The 19006-nt window shown below is 40.2% G+C and overlaps 1 protein-coding gene across 4 annotated transcripts in view; it reads left to right on the top strand.

Annotated features, from left to right (window-relative positions):
• Nucleotides 1–19006, top strand: part of LOC141795192 (serum response factor-like) — a 36028-nt gene that overhangs the window by 11629 nt on the left and 5393 nt on the right. For 2 of the 4 annotated variants that reach the window (XM_074675992.1, XM_074675990.1), the window contains exons 3-4: nt 15062–15299; nt 18701–18862. In XM_074675992.1, coding sequence (XP_074532093.1) covers nt 15062–15299; nt 18701–18862 — 400 coding nt within the window. The remainder of the gene's footprint in view (nt 1–15061; nt 15300–18700; nt 18863–19006) is intronic. The other 2 variants (XM_074675991.1, XM_074675993.1) reach the window with 2 other exon arrangements.

The following is a 19006-nucleotide window of genomic DNA, read 5'->3' as shown; positions in this document are numbered from 1 at the left end:
AAAAATTAGATTCGGCCTCTGTTGCCATATATGGTATGGTTTCCCTGCCTGCTCTCTTGGCTGAGGCCCCTCACATTCCTTATAAGCTGCAGCTGTCTTTGGAGTCCTGTGATCCCCCCCTCACCCTCCCTACGCCCCCCAACAACACACTCATTTGGTGATATAGAGCGGAGGTATGGATGTAGATTCGAGCAGGTGGATTGGTGGAAACATTCAAGCGATATGTCCTGTTTCATGTGATGTCTATCTCAGAGGCTGGCATTGATGCTGTGACCTTTGACCCTGCTGTGGGTCTGAGTGTGGGAGACGGGCTCTGAGGACTCACAGGGGAATTTGTCCCTGCTGTAGACTGTAAAACATGGACCCAGTCTCAGTGACGTCACCCATTGGTTTCTGCAGGAGCATGGATAGAAGTCGCCATATTGGAAATGGTGACTCAGAATAACAATCTGTGTAAGAGTTGAGAAGTAGTTCTCCTAACTTTGCTTGCTTCACATTCTTTTAATTCAGAAAAACGTAATTGTGCAGTTTGATGCTCGTAAATACTGAAATATTTCTTTAATGATTGTATTCAACTCATTTTCAAGAGTTTATTATCAGACTAATGTTAATGTCACTCTGTGAACAACAAACAATGAAACAATCAAAGGGGTTGTGGTTTACAATGGGGTGTAGTTTCATACAAATCGTTTAACATGGTACTGGTTAGCATCATGTCCTACAATGTTGTTTGGTATAATTTTTTCGTTTTTTTACCAACAATATTGTGTCACATTTTACAATATTGCATAGTATCATGTTATAATGGTATCAGTATTAGAAATAGACCGATTTTTCGGCCGGACGGATTATCGGGCAGATATTTGGCATTTTGGGGCATATCGGCATCTGTCTTTTTTTTGATATGACAGCTGATATGAAACCTATTCAAAACTGTGTTGTTTTGGCTCTAATGATTCTCTGCACAGGATTTCTCCCTGTCTACACTTTGGAAGCCCTAGATGGTCATTTAAAATCAGTCATGTAAAACCAAACAGAAAATTAATTCAACTGCATCAAATGCCGGTTAAAGGCAGCACAAAATCAATTATGTCCATTTTTATTGCAGTTACATAGAAATTTTGGAAAACTTTATTTACTGTAGGAAACTTTAGCTATTTTTTTTTACAGTTTTCATTTAACTTTATAAAACATGCTGCTAAGCCTGGGAGCTGTTTAATAAACATATGCTTGAAGGCATTTGAATGCAGTTAAGTGTTGGAGTTTGTATTATTCAAAATTTTTTACACTAATATTTTCACTTTGACTGCAAATTAATATCGGCTTCAAATATTGGTTATCAGCCTCTCTGCCTACTAATAATCAGTATTGGTATCGGCCCCCAAAAACTCCATATCTCTAATCAGTATTTTTTTTACTTTCTGCGTTGCAAGTACTGCATTGAATCGTATCAAACGTCATTGTATGATATTGTTTTTTATTGTGTCGTTGAGTACTGTATGGTATCTCTTTCCATTATGGTGTATGGTATTGTATGGTATCAAACAGTATTGTATGGTATCATGTTGTACTTTAAATTTGGAGTACGAAATCTTTTTGTATCGTATGGTATTGTGGTGTATGGTATTGTTTTGTTTCAAGTCTTATGGTATTTTATTCTATTTTGTTTCTTATTTTGGTGTAGAGTATCTCATCATATCATATGGTTTTGAATGGCATAGGAATCGTGTGGTATGAGGTTGTATTGAACGGCATTGTACTATACTATGTGGTATCATTTTGTGTTGTATCATACAGTATCGCTAACCTTGCAGAGCAGATGGACCTGCCTGATTCAGTTTCTGAACTCCTGCAGGTCCATCTTACCAGGCTCCATTGACCAAAGAATTCACTCGGCTAAATTCTAACCAGCCCAATCAGGGAAGAGAGGCGGGAGCTGTGGGAGCAGACGTGACGTCAGCAGACTTTCGTACTTGTCAGCGTTCCTTTGATTCTTAAGTTAACTTTATAAAAATGGAAGCTGTTGTCTAACACCTTTTTCACAGCTGTTTCTCATGATTCAGTAGTTGTTCATCTATTGTTTCTTAGAAGCATCGGCTCACATAAGCTACGTCATACCGTGGTTGATGTGGATTGGTCCGTGGTAAGTGTGTTAATCAGAACGGTCGTCCAATCACCAGCTGTGAATTTTTTTAAAGTCCCGCCTCTGAAAACAAATCGGAAGAGCTGCTACCCAGATGGACTAGTGAAATATTTCTGTGGCGGTTATATATGAAAATGTTCCTCTGGCGTGTCAGGTTACAGTATCGCAAGATGTCATATGGTTTTGTATTATTCACAAGTTATTGTTCATTATCCTATCATTTAGTATATTATGTACTTTTAATACTACTGTGTCATATTTGGTCATACTGTAAGTAATCTGTTGTATGGTGTTGTGCTGTAGGGTAACGCATTATATGATTTCATAGTGTTCTAAATTATACCATAAGGTTTGGTAGCGTAAACGTATTCAGGTCAAATAAAAAGGCAGCTAGAGAAGCAGTTTATCACCATTTCAAGTAAATCCTCTAAGTCTGTATAAAGTCCTGAGGACTAATGATTTGTACACAGAACTTATGGATGTATATGCCTTTAACGTTTTGTGCTGTATGTCTGCACAGCAATCGCTAAATGCACCTTGGCTGAGTCTGCCTTCATCAGGTCTGCAGTGTGTCATACTTTCAGTCTAAACACAGCAGAGTTTGCAGAAGCTGAAGGGGGAAGTGTAGGACAGTTTGGAGAAGTGACAGAGAGGCTGAGGAGGTCAGTAGACTGGATTTAACGCTTGTGACTTTACTCATTATATTCAGATTATAGATTGTGAGGCTCTATAGGATGAGCAGAACCAGCTTGGAGACCAATAAGTCTCATGTTTTCTCACTAATTCTGATTATTTTATCACATCGAAACATCCTACTGGTTCTTCTCTGACCATGTTGTAAATGTTGTGTAAACAGCTGATATATGACAGATAATATGAGACAACTGTTCATGAATCAGCTGAAGGCAGAATCTGTGATAAGCTGTTCTTTGTAGATATTTCAACGTGCTGAAAGCTGTAGAAATCTTATCATAATACCCTCTAAACCTCAGATCCAGGAGCTAAAGTTGGGTTACATTTCAGCTTGTGCAGTTTCAGAGTTGTTTTGTTTCACAGACCAACTTTTTTCTGATTGTTTGTCAAAGTTGGACACTCCTGTGAGTCACGTCTTTATCATCTAATCATCTGCTCAGGGGCGGATTCAATCTGCTCCTGAAACCTGAGCTGCTGAGATGTAATCTGCAGAGAGAAAGAGGAACACAATCACCCGAAAGAGCTGTGCACAGACTCCTTTAGAGATGCATCATTTGGCATCTTCTATGAGCGGCTCCACAGGGAAGAGTCGGTGTGCTCTGTAAGACGAGGAGACGTAAAGTTTAAGGAGCATGACTCACCGTGTGAGCTGAAGATTGAGCTTTTCTCAGTTAATTTCTCTCTAAGCTCACATTAAGTACATAAAGCAGCAGATAAACGCTCCTACATTAGAGTTACAGGCTGTGGAAAGGCATTGTGGGAGATTAATGCCAGACACAGAGGAAAATGAACTGGATTAATATAGTAATGGGGAGTATTTCTCATCCTCTAGTCGTCCCCCTGCTCCTCTTTTTGGCTCCTGCTGTAGCGTCTTAATATCAGCCGTGCCTACAGTACAGATGTTTTTATGCTTTTGAGTTATTTTTGGAAAGGGGTGGCAAAATCCCACAACTCATGTTTGCGTAGAGGATCTGGCTCAGGAAAGAGTTCTCAGTGTCACAGTCCACTCGTCTCCTCCTCAGTCTCTCCCTTCCTCCTTTCCTCTCTCCCTTTCACTAATGTTAAACTTGATTTGTTGTTCTGCTCATTAGCTCAGATTACAGTCGCTGTTTGCAAGTGAAAGTGATTCTCTGATCAAACAATTATGCAAACATAAATCTGAATGCGTCTCCAAAGAGAAAATACTTTTTGTAGCTGGTTTACAGTCTAAAGGGGAGAGTTTGAGTTTTAAAAGGAACAATACATCATTTTTGGCCTTTTATTAGAAAGAACACCTGATGGACAGACAATAGATGGTTATCCAACAAAGGGTTGAGACTAGGAATTAAACCAATGAAGGCTAACAAGACGTGCTAAAGCTTGCACAAACCACAGTCTGAAGTTGCAACAGCCAACTTTTTCAGGAATTAGAACATCTGTAAGTTTTAAACCAATGTTGCGTCAAATTCTGTTCAGTATGCTCTCAACTAAAACTTTTTCAAACAGTTTAAACTTTTTCCAAACAAATTACCAAACACAATCATACCCGACGACTACTCTTTTTGGTTGTTCTGGTGAAGCCTGAGATGAGGGATAAACAACTTCTGGCTAAGACCGTTTTTTAGCAATATAGTTTACATTTTGTGTGCATGCATCTCTTTCTAGGTGGTCTGGGTCTGACTGTAAACAATAAGATCCACAGAGGCTTCTCTGCGGTTTCCCTCAGGGGTAAAAAGCTGAAACACAAACTTTTCTGGAGATTCATGTCTCTTTGTACTAAATTTTTGCTCAAAATGTAATAACTTGTTACATTTTGGATTTTTTATTAAATTTTAGGCTTTATTACATTTTTAAACACACTCTGGGCTCAGCACCTTTGTTATATTATCAACCAGTTAATGAATTTTAGACTTTATAACAGAGATGCACAATATTGGATTTTTGCCGATATCCGATGTGCCGATATATCGAAACCCCTTTTGGCCGATACCGATACAGATAATCACAAGTTTGTTTGTTTTTTTCACTGTAAAGAAATCTAAGTCTATCCTGTACTGGAATTTATATGTTACTCTTATTGTGACAGTCTTGTTTGTTTAAGAAACAAACATAAAACAAGACAAAAAATATTTGATTTTACCATAAATAAGACATGTATTATTTTTTCAAACTCAAGACATTCAGTATTGAAATACAGAAAAATAATTTCTTAAGATCACATGAACTTTAAATGTACAATGCATTTTTAAACATAACCAAGTTGTATTTAATTATTTTAGAGCTACTGTAACAACCTGGTGACAGACACAGAGCTCTGCAGTGCAAATAAATAAAGTGCTACATTTTATTTAAGGAGCTTATTTTTCAGATGGAAAATAATAATAATCCTAACTGAATAGCACCTTATCGGCTGTGCCTATCGGCAGAAATGTTCATTTCTGCCGATACCGATAAACGTGTTTTTAAGCTTTTATCAGCCGATACCAATATTGTGCCGATAATATCGTGCATCCCTACTTTATAACATTTTTTTCGTTACATTTTAGGTTGCTGTTGCATTTTGGGCTCTAACAAGGCAGCGTCGCACTGTCTGTTCTCGCTACAGTCTATGGTTATAATCCAAATCTAGGGCAAAATTCTAATGGTGCAATTTGAACCTGAGATAGTGCAGAATATCACAGTAAGCCAGTTTTGATGGCTTCATTGTCCCTAAATAAGAAATGTGTGTCATGTAATTGACGTGCTACTTGTGTTAAGCTGTGCTTATTTAGTCAATGATAACAAACTCAGTGTGTCTTCTTCTACACTGGGAAAAAATGGATGTCAATTAGCATTACAGGGAATTGTCCCCACCACTGTGTTGCATGAAAAATTGGCGTTTAGTTTAGAGCTAGCCTCACCGGGTCATAGCGTTGCCCAAATTGTGCTTAATTTTTGACGGTTTTCTGATTTCTAACCTTTACACTAGTCCGATTTTAAGCACTTGCTGAAATGAATTGGAAGTTACTCGTTTTGACAGGTCCCACTTTGTGCTGATGGGTATTAATTGTATTTTATGAACTCTTAAAGTTTACCTCATGTGACCCTCTTTAAGAATTGGAGATATTCCCTGTTTATGTAGAGCTGGAGCTGTAAGGATAGAGTATTAGTGATTGTAATGGTGCTGTGAGGCTGAGCTGGTCTGAAGGAGGTGACAGGAGACTCAGAGAGATAAAGAGAAGTAAATTTACACAGATATCCTCTCTTATCTCAGTCTGTTAGAGGAGCGAGCAGCATGCTGGCTGTGTCTACGTTACATCAACCCCCCCCCTTCCTCCAAACCCTTATTTTACAGCGAGCAACTGGACAGGTCAGCCGCCATTGGCTGCACCTCCTCCACTTGGGCTGCCTTGCCTTTTTTAGCAGTCCCAAATGGAGCTGCAAATTCCATGTTGCTGGCAGGGTGACAGACGGGGAGATGGGAGCCAGCAAATGGGAGATTAGACGAGGAGCAGGCTCCAGTACACGGCACAATGGGCTCTCCGACCAGCGCTGCACCGGCCTGCCAGTTGTCACCTTCAATTTGCAGTGATTAATCCCTCATGAATAGGGCATCATTTGTGTCCTTCTCTCTTTAATTACTCCCTCATTTCCTCTTCTTTTAAAGCCAGCTCTTCTGTCCGAGTCCCTGAATGTAAGGAGGGCAGCGCAGGCTTTATTTTTGACCATATATAGATCTGCTAAGACCCAGAAATTCAGGGAACCAGCTCAAAGCAAGGCGGCACAAAACCATGTTTCTATACGTCTGTGTTCTACCTGAAGAATCCTGAAGCTGTCCATCAGATTTTTTGCTCTTGTATTTTTTTTCAGGGTTTAATGAATATTGTTTCAGATCTCTTTGTCTTGAAGGTAAATTAAATATCTCTGCAATCGATGGAGGCTACAGAGGATTCATGGCTAATTTCAGACAACTCAGCCGTCCCCCGTCAACCATAAATTGTGACTTCAGTCGTCTTCATTCTGGTTCCTCATTACACTAAGTGCCCTGTTTCTTCAGGCCAGACTGTGGTTGGATTTTATTACTAGAACAAATAATAAAAGATAATCTGGCATCAAAGGTAGAGAATTGAGATAAAAAGAAAGATTTCTTGATACAAATACAAAATTTTGTGTGAAATTCTTTATTACAAATTAGACTAAACCAGATGTTGCCCCTTGATATAAACATGTGTGGCTTGCCGGCACCTGCCATTGCAGAATTCAAAAAGCCGGTCTTTACAGCAGAAATAAACATATTTACAGCCTGGTTCAAAACATGATTTCGGTCTGTATAGATCATTTCTCTATTAGCACATACTGAATGGGGAATGACTTATTATAAAAGGTAATATAAATAGATATTAAACATACAACTTATTGCCATGATTAGGGGCATCAGTTTTGTTTTTTATTGTGTCCTACAGTTAGGACTGGGTATCATTCAGAACTTAAAAAATGACATTACACATTACAAATCTTGAGTCTTATTTTTCAGCTGTGGTATTTTTCCACTCTCAGCAGTGCAAAATAACAGTTTCAAACAAGTGATAAGTCAGTATACACTGAGTGCACCTTAAATGAGTTTATAACTGTAAATGAACTTTCGTCTGATTTTTGTTTTTTTGAATGTCAAAAAAATCCTCCTCCTTTATCTGTAATTGGGTCACTATAATCGACCATAGAGACATGTGAGAGGGTACGATTCATCTGCATGCAGATGTCTTCTCAGGCTGCAGCAGACTTCAGGGATTATATGTGCTGCTTGAGCTCAAACAAAGTGTACCACTAGGGGTGGGGGATACGTAAAAAAAATTTATTTCAAAATTGCATTTTTGCAAAATCACGAGCGCGATTGTATTATTTTTTTTCTCATTTAGATTATTCAGACTGTTTTGCACATTATTTAACGGTATAAAAAACAATTTACCTTTTTAAAACCAAAGTTCTTAAAGGAAAAAGAGAACAAGAGGTCACCCAAGATGGTCTTGTTCAAACACTTTTTTTTTATTCAGAGAAAACTTGTGCCAACTAAAATTAAAATCAAACAAAAATGTTGACCTGCATAATGCTAAGTTCTTAGTTTTCAGTCATAGTCTTTTTGTTGTGCTTAACTAAAAAAGGAAGCTGAAATGAAACATTACAGCCTATCCCCAATACATTTTAGAGATTGATTACGTGATTAACCCTTTGGGTACCGAAGTTTGGCATCAAAAGACGAAGCATGTTTTGATACTCGGTACTACTGAAGTGTTTCGGCCATAACGGAACCAAAGATTGGTACCCAGCCCTACCTACAGTATAGTGTTGTATCATACGACATTGTATCACATCTTGTAATCTGGAATCGGTTTGTATCTTGTCATACAGTATGTTGACCTATGTATTTCATTTTTGGTGTACAATATAACAGTATTTTATATTTTTTCATTGTATTGCAAACTAGAGCTTGTTTTGTATCATGTCGTACTGTATCAAATGGTGTTTTGCTTTGTATTTTTGGTGGACATGGTGTACATGATCTTGTATGGTATTGTGCCGTATGGAACTGTTGTGTCGCACTGAAAAGTACCATACAGTATCATTTTTAATTTTGGCGCACAGTACAGCATTGTATCATATGGCATTGTATGGAATTGTACCGTATAAATTGCATTGTATGTTCTGGTCTGAGCAGAAATTTAGGGTTTGTTGAGTTTATTTTTTGAAGGTGAGGATGATGTCTAGGTGAAAACAGATGGACTTGATGAGGAAGGGGGATCTGAATCTCTGCTCCTACAGATCTGATTCTGTGTCTTACCCAACCACGTTCTGTGTTTACGGTGCTCTGCTTTGACTCTGAACTGAGAGCCGGCGCTGTTTATAGACCCATCAGTTAGCAGGAGACACACTCAGGTGGTCAAACAAAACAGTGGGTCAGTGGAAGCTTGTATGTAGGTCGCTGAGATAACGTGAGTTTGAGTCTACTCCAGGGATCGTCAGTCAAGGTACACTCTCCAAAAGAAACGCTCCAAAACCTAACGGTGGAGCAGGAACATCTGTTTGATCTCCTATTGAAACAGAATATTGCAACGTTATCAAGCAGAATAAACCTATAGATGTGTTTTGAAGTGTCTGTCGCTCTTGCTAGGCGTCATCACCGCTCACAGCTTTCAGTCAGATGGCGTCCGTCTCTCCACGTGCTCTCCTGTCGCCTCAGCTGGCGTGGACAGGGTTAACAGTCCCCCAGAGGAGCTCAGGTTTCTGTCCAGCTGTCTGAACCCTCAGCTGTTTGTGCTACCGCCCCTCTTCACGTCCCCAATCTCCTGTCCTCGCTCTGACTGTCACTCAGACAATCTCTGATTTCACACCTCAGTTAGCCAGCAGGATGAACTTTTCTGTTAAAACCTCCAAACCTGATTCAGAAAACACTCTCACTGGTTGTGTTTTTGTCTCTTTACTCTGGCTTCAAGAAAAATTGTACGATTTAAACTTCCATTTTCCAAAACAGAATTCATGCAGAAATGCTCTGTTTTCTTATGGACACTCATTTCTGACAGGTTAGTGGAAAAAAAAACAACACGTGAGACTTGGCCTTTATAGAAAACTCCCCCATAGTTGAACCACAAAAATGGCTTTGAAAATATAAGATAGCTAAAACAAGTAAGAAATAACCTAAGGGATAAAAATAATGAGAAACTATGAGATATTGAGTTTGTAAATGAATAAGATAAGAAGCTATACTATAGAAATAAAAAGTTAACTTTATGAGATAACAGATGAGAAAATATAGGATAGTTATAGGATAGTTATATGAGATAAATAGTTATTGGAATGATAAAATCGGTGAAATTATGAGACAATTTGTCATTATTTTAAAATAAAGGTTCAAATTATGCAGAAGTAAGTAAAAAAACTTGACTGTCATGATAATAATGACATTCTTACATTCTTGTGCATTTATATTCTCATATAGCTTATGAGAATATAAGTTTATCTTTCTAAATTATATTGTAAAAAAGAGATGGTCTACAAAATATTCTAGTTTTTAAGATGCACCTGGATATACAATATTAATTTTTCAGTAAATCAAATAAAAAGCGTGTCCCAGTGCATATTTTGTTTATGAAAACAACTTTTGACCATTTCTGAAATTCAAAAAGTGTAGAGTTAATTTCTGATAAATGCACTTCTAGTCTAGTCAGGAGGGGATTTTGGGACCATTGTAAGAAAATAAGTTTTTTGGAAGGTTGTCATCCATCAAAAATAAATACTTTTCTTATGTCCAAATATTTTTAAATTTCAGCTTCTGAAAAATCTCTTTATGTTCTGACCCTTGTAGGTGGAGTTTAAAGAAGCAGCAGCAGCGTGGTCTTAAAGCAGAGTATAAACGTGTCTCTGCTTGGGCAGCTGTGTGTCTCTCTCTGTGCGTCTCTCTGTGTGTCTGATGAGCAGCAGGTCCAAGAGGTGTCCCGTGAACAGCTGATGTGCTGTCCTGTGAATTTCTTCACTTTTGTTTTGTGGTTGAAAGAGCAGAACAACTGTGAGTCCTGGGTGTGTGTTTGTGTTTGACGTGTGTGTCCCTCCCCCTCTGTCTCCGGCTGCTGTTTAACTAAAGAGGTGAAGGACCTTGGACTGTCACAAACTCTCAGTCAAGCCGAGCAGCTAACTGTCGCTCAGCTCTGAGTCGGTGTTTCTAAACGCTCATCATGGATCAGAGTGGCTTGTGTAAGACGCCACCTGCTCCGCCATCTGCAGCACGCCACCAAGTTTACTCTGACACCTTTAACTATTTCTCCATCTTCATGCCATAAAATCATAAAATAAATCACAGAGCTGAGTTAGAGGAGGCTCTGAGACTCTGATTTTGAAGCTGATCCTGCCTGTAGATGGGTTTTCGTGTTTGTGAGGTTTTGAGGTCTTATCAGTGCTGGATCGTCCACCTCTCACCCATGTAATCAGTCACATATAAAAACCAACAATCTGCAGGCCACTGCTCTGCTGTCAGCTCAGGCAGAATACAGAGAGAAAACTTCACTTTACAACACTTCCAACACTGACAGAGTAGTTTTAGAATTAAACCTATGAATACTTTAAGAAAAAACATTCTGGTAAAAAAAAAAGTGGTTTATACCGTTCTTCATATTGAGTTTTAAAAAGATCTATCTGCTGATTTTTGATCTAAAATCCAGAGAGCTGAACACTTATGAAAAGTCACAAAAACCGAGAGTCAAACTAACTCACTGCTCTAGTGGACACTCAGGGAACTGCAGTTTTGACACTAATGCATTAGACATATACAATCACTGGCCACTTTATTGGGAACACCTTACTAGTACCGGATTGGACCCCCTTTTGCCTCCAGAACTGCCTTAATCCTTCATGGCATAGATTCAACAAGGTACTGGAAACATTCCTCAGAGAGTTTGGTCCATATTGACATGATAGCATCACACAGTTGCTGCAGATTTGTCAGCTGAACATCCATGATGAGAATGGCGTTTAAACCATGCTCAGTTGGTACTAAGGGACCCAAAGTGTGCCGAGAAAATATCCCCCACATCATGACACCACCAGCAGCAGCTTGAATCGTTGATACAAGGCAGGATGGATCCATGCTTTCGTGTTGTTGACGCCAAATTCTGACCCTACCATCTGAATGTGGCAGCAGAAATCCAGACTCATCAGACCAGGCAACGTTTTTCCAATCTTTTATTGTCCAATTTTGGTGAGCCTGTGCAAATTGTAGCCTCAGTTTCTGAGGCTCTTAGCTGACAGGAGTAACACCCGGTGTGGTCTTCCTTTCCTGTTGTCCATCTGCCTCAAGGTTGGACGTGTTGTGGGTCCAGAGACGCTCTTCTGCAGACCTCGGTTGTAACCAGTGATTATTTGAGTTACTGCTGCCTTTCTATCCTCTCCAACCAGTCTGGCCATTCTCCTCTGACCTCTGGCATCAACAAGGCATTTTCGCCCACAGAACTGCTGCTCAATGGACATTTTCTCTTTTTCGGACCATTCTTTGTAAACCCTAAAGATTGGTTGTGCGTGAAAATCCCAGTAGATCAGCAGTTTCTGAAATACTCAGACCAGCCCGTCTGGCACCAACAACCATGCCACGTTCAAAGTCACTGAAATCACCTTTCTTCCCCATTCTGATGCTCAGTTTGAACTGCAGCAGAATGTCTTGACCACGTCTACATGCCAAAATGCATGGAGTTGCTGCCATGTGATTGGTTGATTAGAAATTTGTGTTAACGAGCAGTTGGACAGGTGTGCCTAATAAAGTGGCTGGTGATTGTTAAATCTTTTATTTCTGTGTGAAAGCATTGCTCCATGTTGTCCAGTTTTCTGTTTCTTTGAACCAGGTTGTCTCGGTTTTTCTTCCTTAACATGTTGAATCAAAGCTCTAAGAACATGCACTCTGCATATAAAACACACTCTCCTAATGTGTAGGCTCATTCTGTTATTACAGATCATTAGTATCATGTGATGAGTGCTGGTGTAAGTGGGCAGAAACAGGCATGGTGGGTTTGGATGTTCTTTAAAACGCCCACCCAGCTCTCATCCTGCAGCCCACTCAGCAACACATCCTGCTCTCTGCTCAATGGATGCTCGTGTGTGTGTGTGTGTGGTGTGTGTGTGTGTGTGTGTGTGTGTGTGTGTGTGTGTGTGTGTGTGTGTGTGTGTGTGTGTGTGTGTGTGTGTGTGTGTGTGTGTGTGTGTGTGTTTTAAGTGTACGCACTGTTTTTAATGCCATGTCCCTGGTCTTAAGTTAATACGGGCATCTCATGGTCTGTATGTCGCCAGATAAGCATGGAGGTTTGGTTTTTAGTTTTAGGACTAGCAGGTAGAGATGATTCTGTGGGTTTTTGTGTGTTTGGACTCCTTTTATAACACATTAAAAACACTTCAGTGCTTTTCAAAACAGCAGTTCCAAACCTGAAAACATTTAATCCCAACATGAAAGGAGCAGTAAATCCCCAGAGGAGGTGTGAGTGCCTGCAGAAGGTCTGGATTTGTTAATATTCTTACTAATGTGTCCGTTTTATGAGCATCAGGCATCGTGCAGAGCTGTGAAGCTCTGTGTTTGCAGTCTGCTTATCAGACAGATAGAAAACCTGTCTGCAAAAGTTAAAAACGTAATGCTTCTGTCTTTATTTGATGCTAAATGAGCTCACAAAGCATCAGTATTTGCAGACATGTGAGTGTGGAGAGTTAGGGGTGCAGAGGCTGTGACAGAGAGCGGAGTAGAGAGACATGGCAAGCAGAACGAAGGGCGTCACTTTGATGCATGTTTGTGTGAGAAATCCTGCTGCAGATTCTCTTGCTTGAGAGCCTAAAACCCTGAATATTTTGACGCTTAATGGATAATAAAAATATTTGGCTGTTTCTTTTGTTTGCAAACAAATATTCCTTGTGGCTCTAGCACTTCCAGCAGAAGACTGTCTGAGCCACCTTTCCCTCGTGGGCATGCTGCATGATGGAGCCGTGTTTTAGCATGGTTTCATGCGTTTCCTTGCTCCTGTTGATTTCCTCCAAAGCAACAAATTGCTGTTTGGTGCTGCAGAGTTGAAACCGCTCCGTTAAACGCTCCCTGCAGTGCTTAACAGACATGTGGATGTAATTATTGGGGTCCCAGCCTGTTTTCTACCTCTAATGTTGTTTTCCTGAGTCCATTAGAAGCAGCTCTGGTTTCTGTCACACATCCATTGATCCCTGAAAATACTACAGATGTGAAAACCTCCTCCTGCTGATCGTCAACCTGATGGTGTTGTTTCAGGTGTTCTCACGTGAAACTGTTAGGATGTTGTTTTTTGCAGTAACTGGAATAAATGGGTTAATGCAGAGCAGAGAGGGTTAGAAATACAAACTTTGAAAATTTACAGAATGAAAAAGTTAAACTAAGAAGTTGTTTGTGTCAGATTATCAAAGAAAGCATAACACTGTGATTAAATTTCATAGTGGAAGTTGTAGGAGCTAGAATTTTAAAGCCCAACTTCATTTAGAGACGCAAACTTTGGAAACAACACTTTCATTTCGTTTGATTTTTTACCATGATGCTTCTTAACTGTATCCTTGAGCCTCTTAAAGAGTCAGTGTGTCTGATTTGGAAGCTGCACTCAAAGGGATCAGCCAAAACCCAACCCAATATTTATAAATTTGACTCTATGAGTGTATCATCACCCAAAAAATAGGTTTTATGGGTGTTTTTGTCACCTTAGACTGGGATTAATTCAACAAAACTGCAAGTTCTTGATTATGCTATAATTATGTGGCCAATCAGACGATAAATTTCAGTTACTTAAAGACTCTTTTTGATTCAACAGATGTATTTTGTAACTACCCTTGCTCTCTCTCCTTCATTGGCTCCCAGCAGCTTTAGGTGGAAATTACAATTGCCGATCTTTTTTTTTTTTTTTCAGCAAGTGTTTGTGCCTCAGGGAAAAAAGTTGGCTATAAAAAATAATGGCTGTGAAAAATAACGGCTGTAAAAAAAAGATGATTGTTTTGTTTTAAAGCGTTTGGTATTGAAAGGTATTCAAGTCTGTGGAATTTTACATCTGTGGCCTGCCGATATTCTTCAGATGGTAGAAAAAAAAAAGATACCCACAATTAACCATAAAGCCTTCAGCATGTCATACACATTTGAAACATTTCTCCAGAACATTTGTCAAAAATGGTTGTCCTGAGATAGATCTGTTATATGTATATCTTGGAGTTTAAGGGAAAACTTAAATTCTGTTTTTAAAACCTCACACAAACTCTTTCTTGCACTCTTCACCTCGTGAAGAAATACAAGAACCCTTTGACTCTGTGACTTTTTTCTAAACTGTAAACCTGAAGAGAAGCTCTTTTTAGTCTTTATTCTGTCCCTCTGGTGCCCCTGTAGTATCTCTTAATGATTTACAGCTAAATTAACAACCTATTTTTCTCTTACTCGTGTTTGGGAAAACCCCCATTTCACAAACCCCCGTCACTCTGATCTGCCAGCCTTCTGGAGGCCCATCAGAGGTAGAGCTATGAGTAGACCTTGGTGTTTGAGGCCCTGTCCCTTCAGCAAAACAGATAAAAAATCTTCATGTGATGACCTTATCATTTAAGCAAGTTTCAAGAAGATCTTTTGAAGATCTTGTGCCATTTTTAGAATCCACCATTGGTACTTTACATCCACGTTTAAAACATACTCCCTCTTTAAGCAAGTGTCTTGCTGATAGATTTGAATCTATATCTTCCTCTTTTCTCCTCCTTCAGGACACACTGAAGCCCACGTTCACGGTAGCGAGCCTACCTGGCACCACCAGTGCCGCCCAGTCCACTGTGCCCACCACCTCCACCACCATGCAGGTGAGCAGCGGAGCCTCATTTCCCATCACCAACTACATGCCAGCGTCGGGCAGCAGCAATGTCAGCGCCAATGGGACTGTCCTGAAGACCGCTGCAGCCTCCACGGGGGTCATGCAGCTTCCTGGCGGCTTCACCTTTATGCCTGGTACGTCTTAAAAAGAGCATCTAAGAGTTAGTTTCCTCTCCTGCAGGCTTTATGTGGAGTTCATATCAGAGTGTCATCTGCATATTGAATGAACACACTGTTGGTCGCAGTGTCATCCGCGTATCAGCTGATTAGAATTTGAATGGTATCGCAGCGTGACCTGAGCCATCATCCCAGGGGGGTCGTGCCCTCTGTCTTAAAAATATTTACATCACACAGCAGCCCTTCACAGCCAGTCATCAACACTCTGCACCCTCAGGTCTGACAAAGCCCCGTATCCAGGGAGGCGCGTCTGTTGGCGCCAGGCCCGTTCTTTGATTGTCACTCGAGGATGGGAATAATTAGGTGAGACAGACACAATGGACCCGGCGATGAGGGCTGACGAACACGGCCTGTAATTAGTCATGAATATTCAATGAGGGATCGGTGGCTTGTGCTGATATTCTAATTGAGGCGTCAGCTTTGGTCCTGAACTAGACATGACCCTCCATTAAGGGGGACTCACTCTGAAACACAAGGGAATGCCACAGACCCACTGAGGTTCAGGATCTGATTCTGGGTCCCTAAAGTGTTAATTAATTGGCTTCATTAAATGTCCTCTTCCTGTTGGATTTACTGGGAGACTCTGAGTCAGTTTGAGGGTCTAAGTTAAGGGCAGGGCTTTGGGAGACTTGGAGGTTCTGAGTCCCCAAGAGAGAAGAGAAATATTCTCATTTCACAATAAGTAAATCAATTTTTACTTCTAAAATGACCCTGGTGCTCTAAATGTCTGTTTGGGCTGAATGTGACACAAACATACCTGGAATGTAAAGGTTTTTAGAACTACTGCTGTGGCTTATCTTTTATACTGTTTACAAATAATCTCAGTTTTCAATAGAACATCAGAGAACAAATGTCAAAGTTAGGGAAAGTACAAATAAAAGGCTCAGGGGGAGAAAAGAAAGAAGTTACATAAAAGCAAAGTAGATGAAGATATGAGATTGAAAAAATTTAATTTCAGGTGCCGGTATAGCATATTGGTCGAGGTTCCGTGGCCCCTGCCATTCCCCACTCTTGCCCTGTTTTTAACTCTAGTATCTACCATCCCATCCTCTCTGATTAAAGGCATAAAAAGCCTGGAAAAAATATAATTAAAAAAAGAGTATTGTCAGTTTTTTCCTTTCAAGTTCTTTCTTTTTTAGCTCTTGGAAAACAATTTTTTTTTCAATTTCCTGTTATATATTAAACTTTTTAATCAGAAACCTATGGAAACAACAAAATAGTTGGACAACAGAAATTGTATTGAAATCTACAAAAATGCAGACACTTATAAGTGAAAGTATGAAAATGAAAAACTGCAGTAACCATTTAATTATGTTGTGATTTCTCATGGAAGAATAGCAATCCAAGGATTTATGTTTTCTGATAGTCTGCATTTAACCTCAAATTATTCATATGTTGTAGAAATCCCTGATCTTTATGAGATCTTTATGAGACCAGCTAAAATGATGAGGTCATCACATTACCACCTAACTGGTTCATGACACATTAAAGGGGCTCAAACACAAAGGTCTGCCCTTAGCCCTGCCCCTGACAGACCGCCAGAGGGCTGTCCAATCAGAGGGAAGGGGGGTGTTCTTAAAGAGACAACAGCTAAAACAAAGTGTTTAAGACCGAGACTTGAATGTGGGTTTGCAAAAGTACAGACAGGCAAAATAGTTTTATTTTCAGCTTTAGATCGTGTAAAAATACTACAAGGGCACCAGAGGGACAGAATTAAAATTATAAAAACCCAATACCCCTTCTTGACAGTAGACTGAGTGTTTGGTTGTCGCTGTTAGTTTGTGGTCTTGGCTCAGTCACAGCTGAAACGACGACGACATGCCGTCCTGAGGGGTTGTCTCTGTTGTTTTGACTGACAGCTGAAGGACAGCCATGAATTGTTTCAGTCCCTCCTTCTTCCTCTCTCCCTCCCTCCCTCCTCTTCACCACCTGTCTGGCACATAGCAGCAGTGCCAGGTGGAACAACACGCCCTCCCACACTAAAACCTCCTCAGCTGACAGCTTGGTGGGGCTGAGCAACTGTCTGTGAGCATATGACCCACCGAGAGGGAAATTCTCCTTATGAGGGCTCTGGAGACCTAATGTGTGCCTCATTTTCAGACAGAAAGAGAAACGCTGGCTTTAGGAAAGGACATTTAACAGCACCCTGCTTATGATGAAGCAGTGTGACTTCACCACGTGTAATTAAACCATGTGTGTACTGTGTCTCAGTATTTAGTGTTTTCAAACATGAGCGTTTAATTTTCCCTGATTTATTCGTCCACTGTTCCTGAGAGAATGAACTAAGTCAAGGTGGAGACAGAGGACATAAAAGCTGCAGACATTACTCAATAAGTGATGAAACCAGAACAAAAATCAGCCCCAGCACGCACAGAAACAGGCCGCAGGAGGAATTAGAGTTATCAAAAACAAATGTTTGTTAAAATAAGGTATACTCTTCAACAGTTCAGCTCACCTCCTTGAGTTTCTGACTGAAGCACAGTGATCAAAGTCTGTTTTTAACTTAATTTTGTTTCTGCAGAGATAGAATGTGACCTTATACAACTTTACCAAAGATTAACACACATTTTAAGATTAATTTCTAAATACCAACCCAGCAATGTTTTTGGTTTCTATGTTTGAGGATAAAAAAAATCCATCAAAGACACAAAGCAACCACAGAGCTAATTCATTTTCACAGATTCTATACAGAAAACCATCTGTATGACAGAGGATTGGGACACATCCAAGGTTATATTAAGAGATTTATGATGTAAGGTTGCTAATTAGCTAGATTCAAATCCTACATTCAAAAAAAAAAAAAAAAAAGTCATAAGGGAGTTCTGTCCAGAATTCTGTCCTTGATCTCAGAATTCAAAAGACGAATGGAACATTGGAACATTCACAAACCAGACAAAGCTTGACTTTTGACTAATCTGCATCATGATGTTATTTTTGTGAACTGAAGAGACGTTCATTGTTCAAGAAAATCAGTTTGTGTTTCAGCTTCATACTGCTAAAGAAGGACAAAGTGAAGCCTCTGAGTGACTTACTGTTTGCAGCCAGATTCGGACTCACCATGTGCACATGAACAAGGCCTCATCATACCTTTATTTTGCAGATGCATCCCAGTCATTTTTCAAGTTGTAATGAAGTGATGGGTTTAAACATTTTTTTGGGAGTGCACAAAGTGTTTTGTTTCCAGTTGCTTTTTGTTGCTTGAAACTGATTCTTAGATATTTTCTTGCTTGTTGCTGATCTTCGATCTTTTTATAATTTTTACTCTGCCTTAATCTGAGACCTTTTTTCCTGTACTTCTCCTGTACTATCCTTTGGCACTTCCTCTCATCCTCCCACCCTGTATGATTGTGCCCCTTCAGCAGGCACTCCTCTCCCCCCTGGCACCCCCATTCCTCTGAGCCAGCTGCAGCAGCACTCCCTGGCCCTCCAGGGGCAGCATGGTCCGGCCCTGGCCGCCGCCCCGCAGCCTCAGCAGGGACAGCAGGCCGTGTTCCGCTTCCCTGCTGCTGTCTCCCTCACAGGTGACCGCTCTGCATGCTGCACTACTCTGCTGCTTCAACATGATCACACCTTCAATCTGCTGCTGCTAGTGCTGCTAATGCTAATTCTTCTGCTAATAACAAGTGCCCAAATGCTGGGACACCTCTACCTCAGATCGTAGTACT

This window comes from Halichoeres trimaculatus, unplaced genomic scaffold (genome assembly GCF_033239565.1).
Source record: "Halichoeres trimaculatus isolate MK-OKI-2021-1 unplaced genomic scaffold, fHalTri1.1 fHalTri1_scaffold_8, whole genome shotgun sequence".
Lineage (NCBI taxonomy): Eukaryota > Metazoa > Chordata > Actinopteri > Labriformes > Labridae > Halichoeres > Halichoeres trimaculatus.
This window is presented reverse-complemented; position numbering and strand designations above follow the sequence as displayed.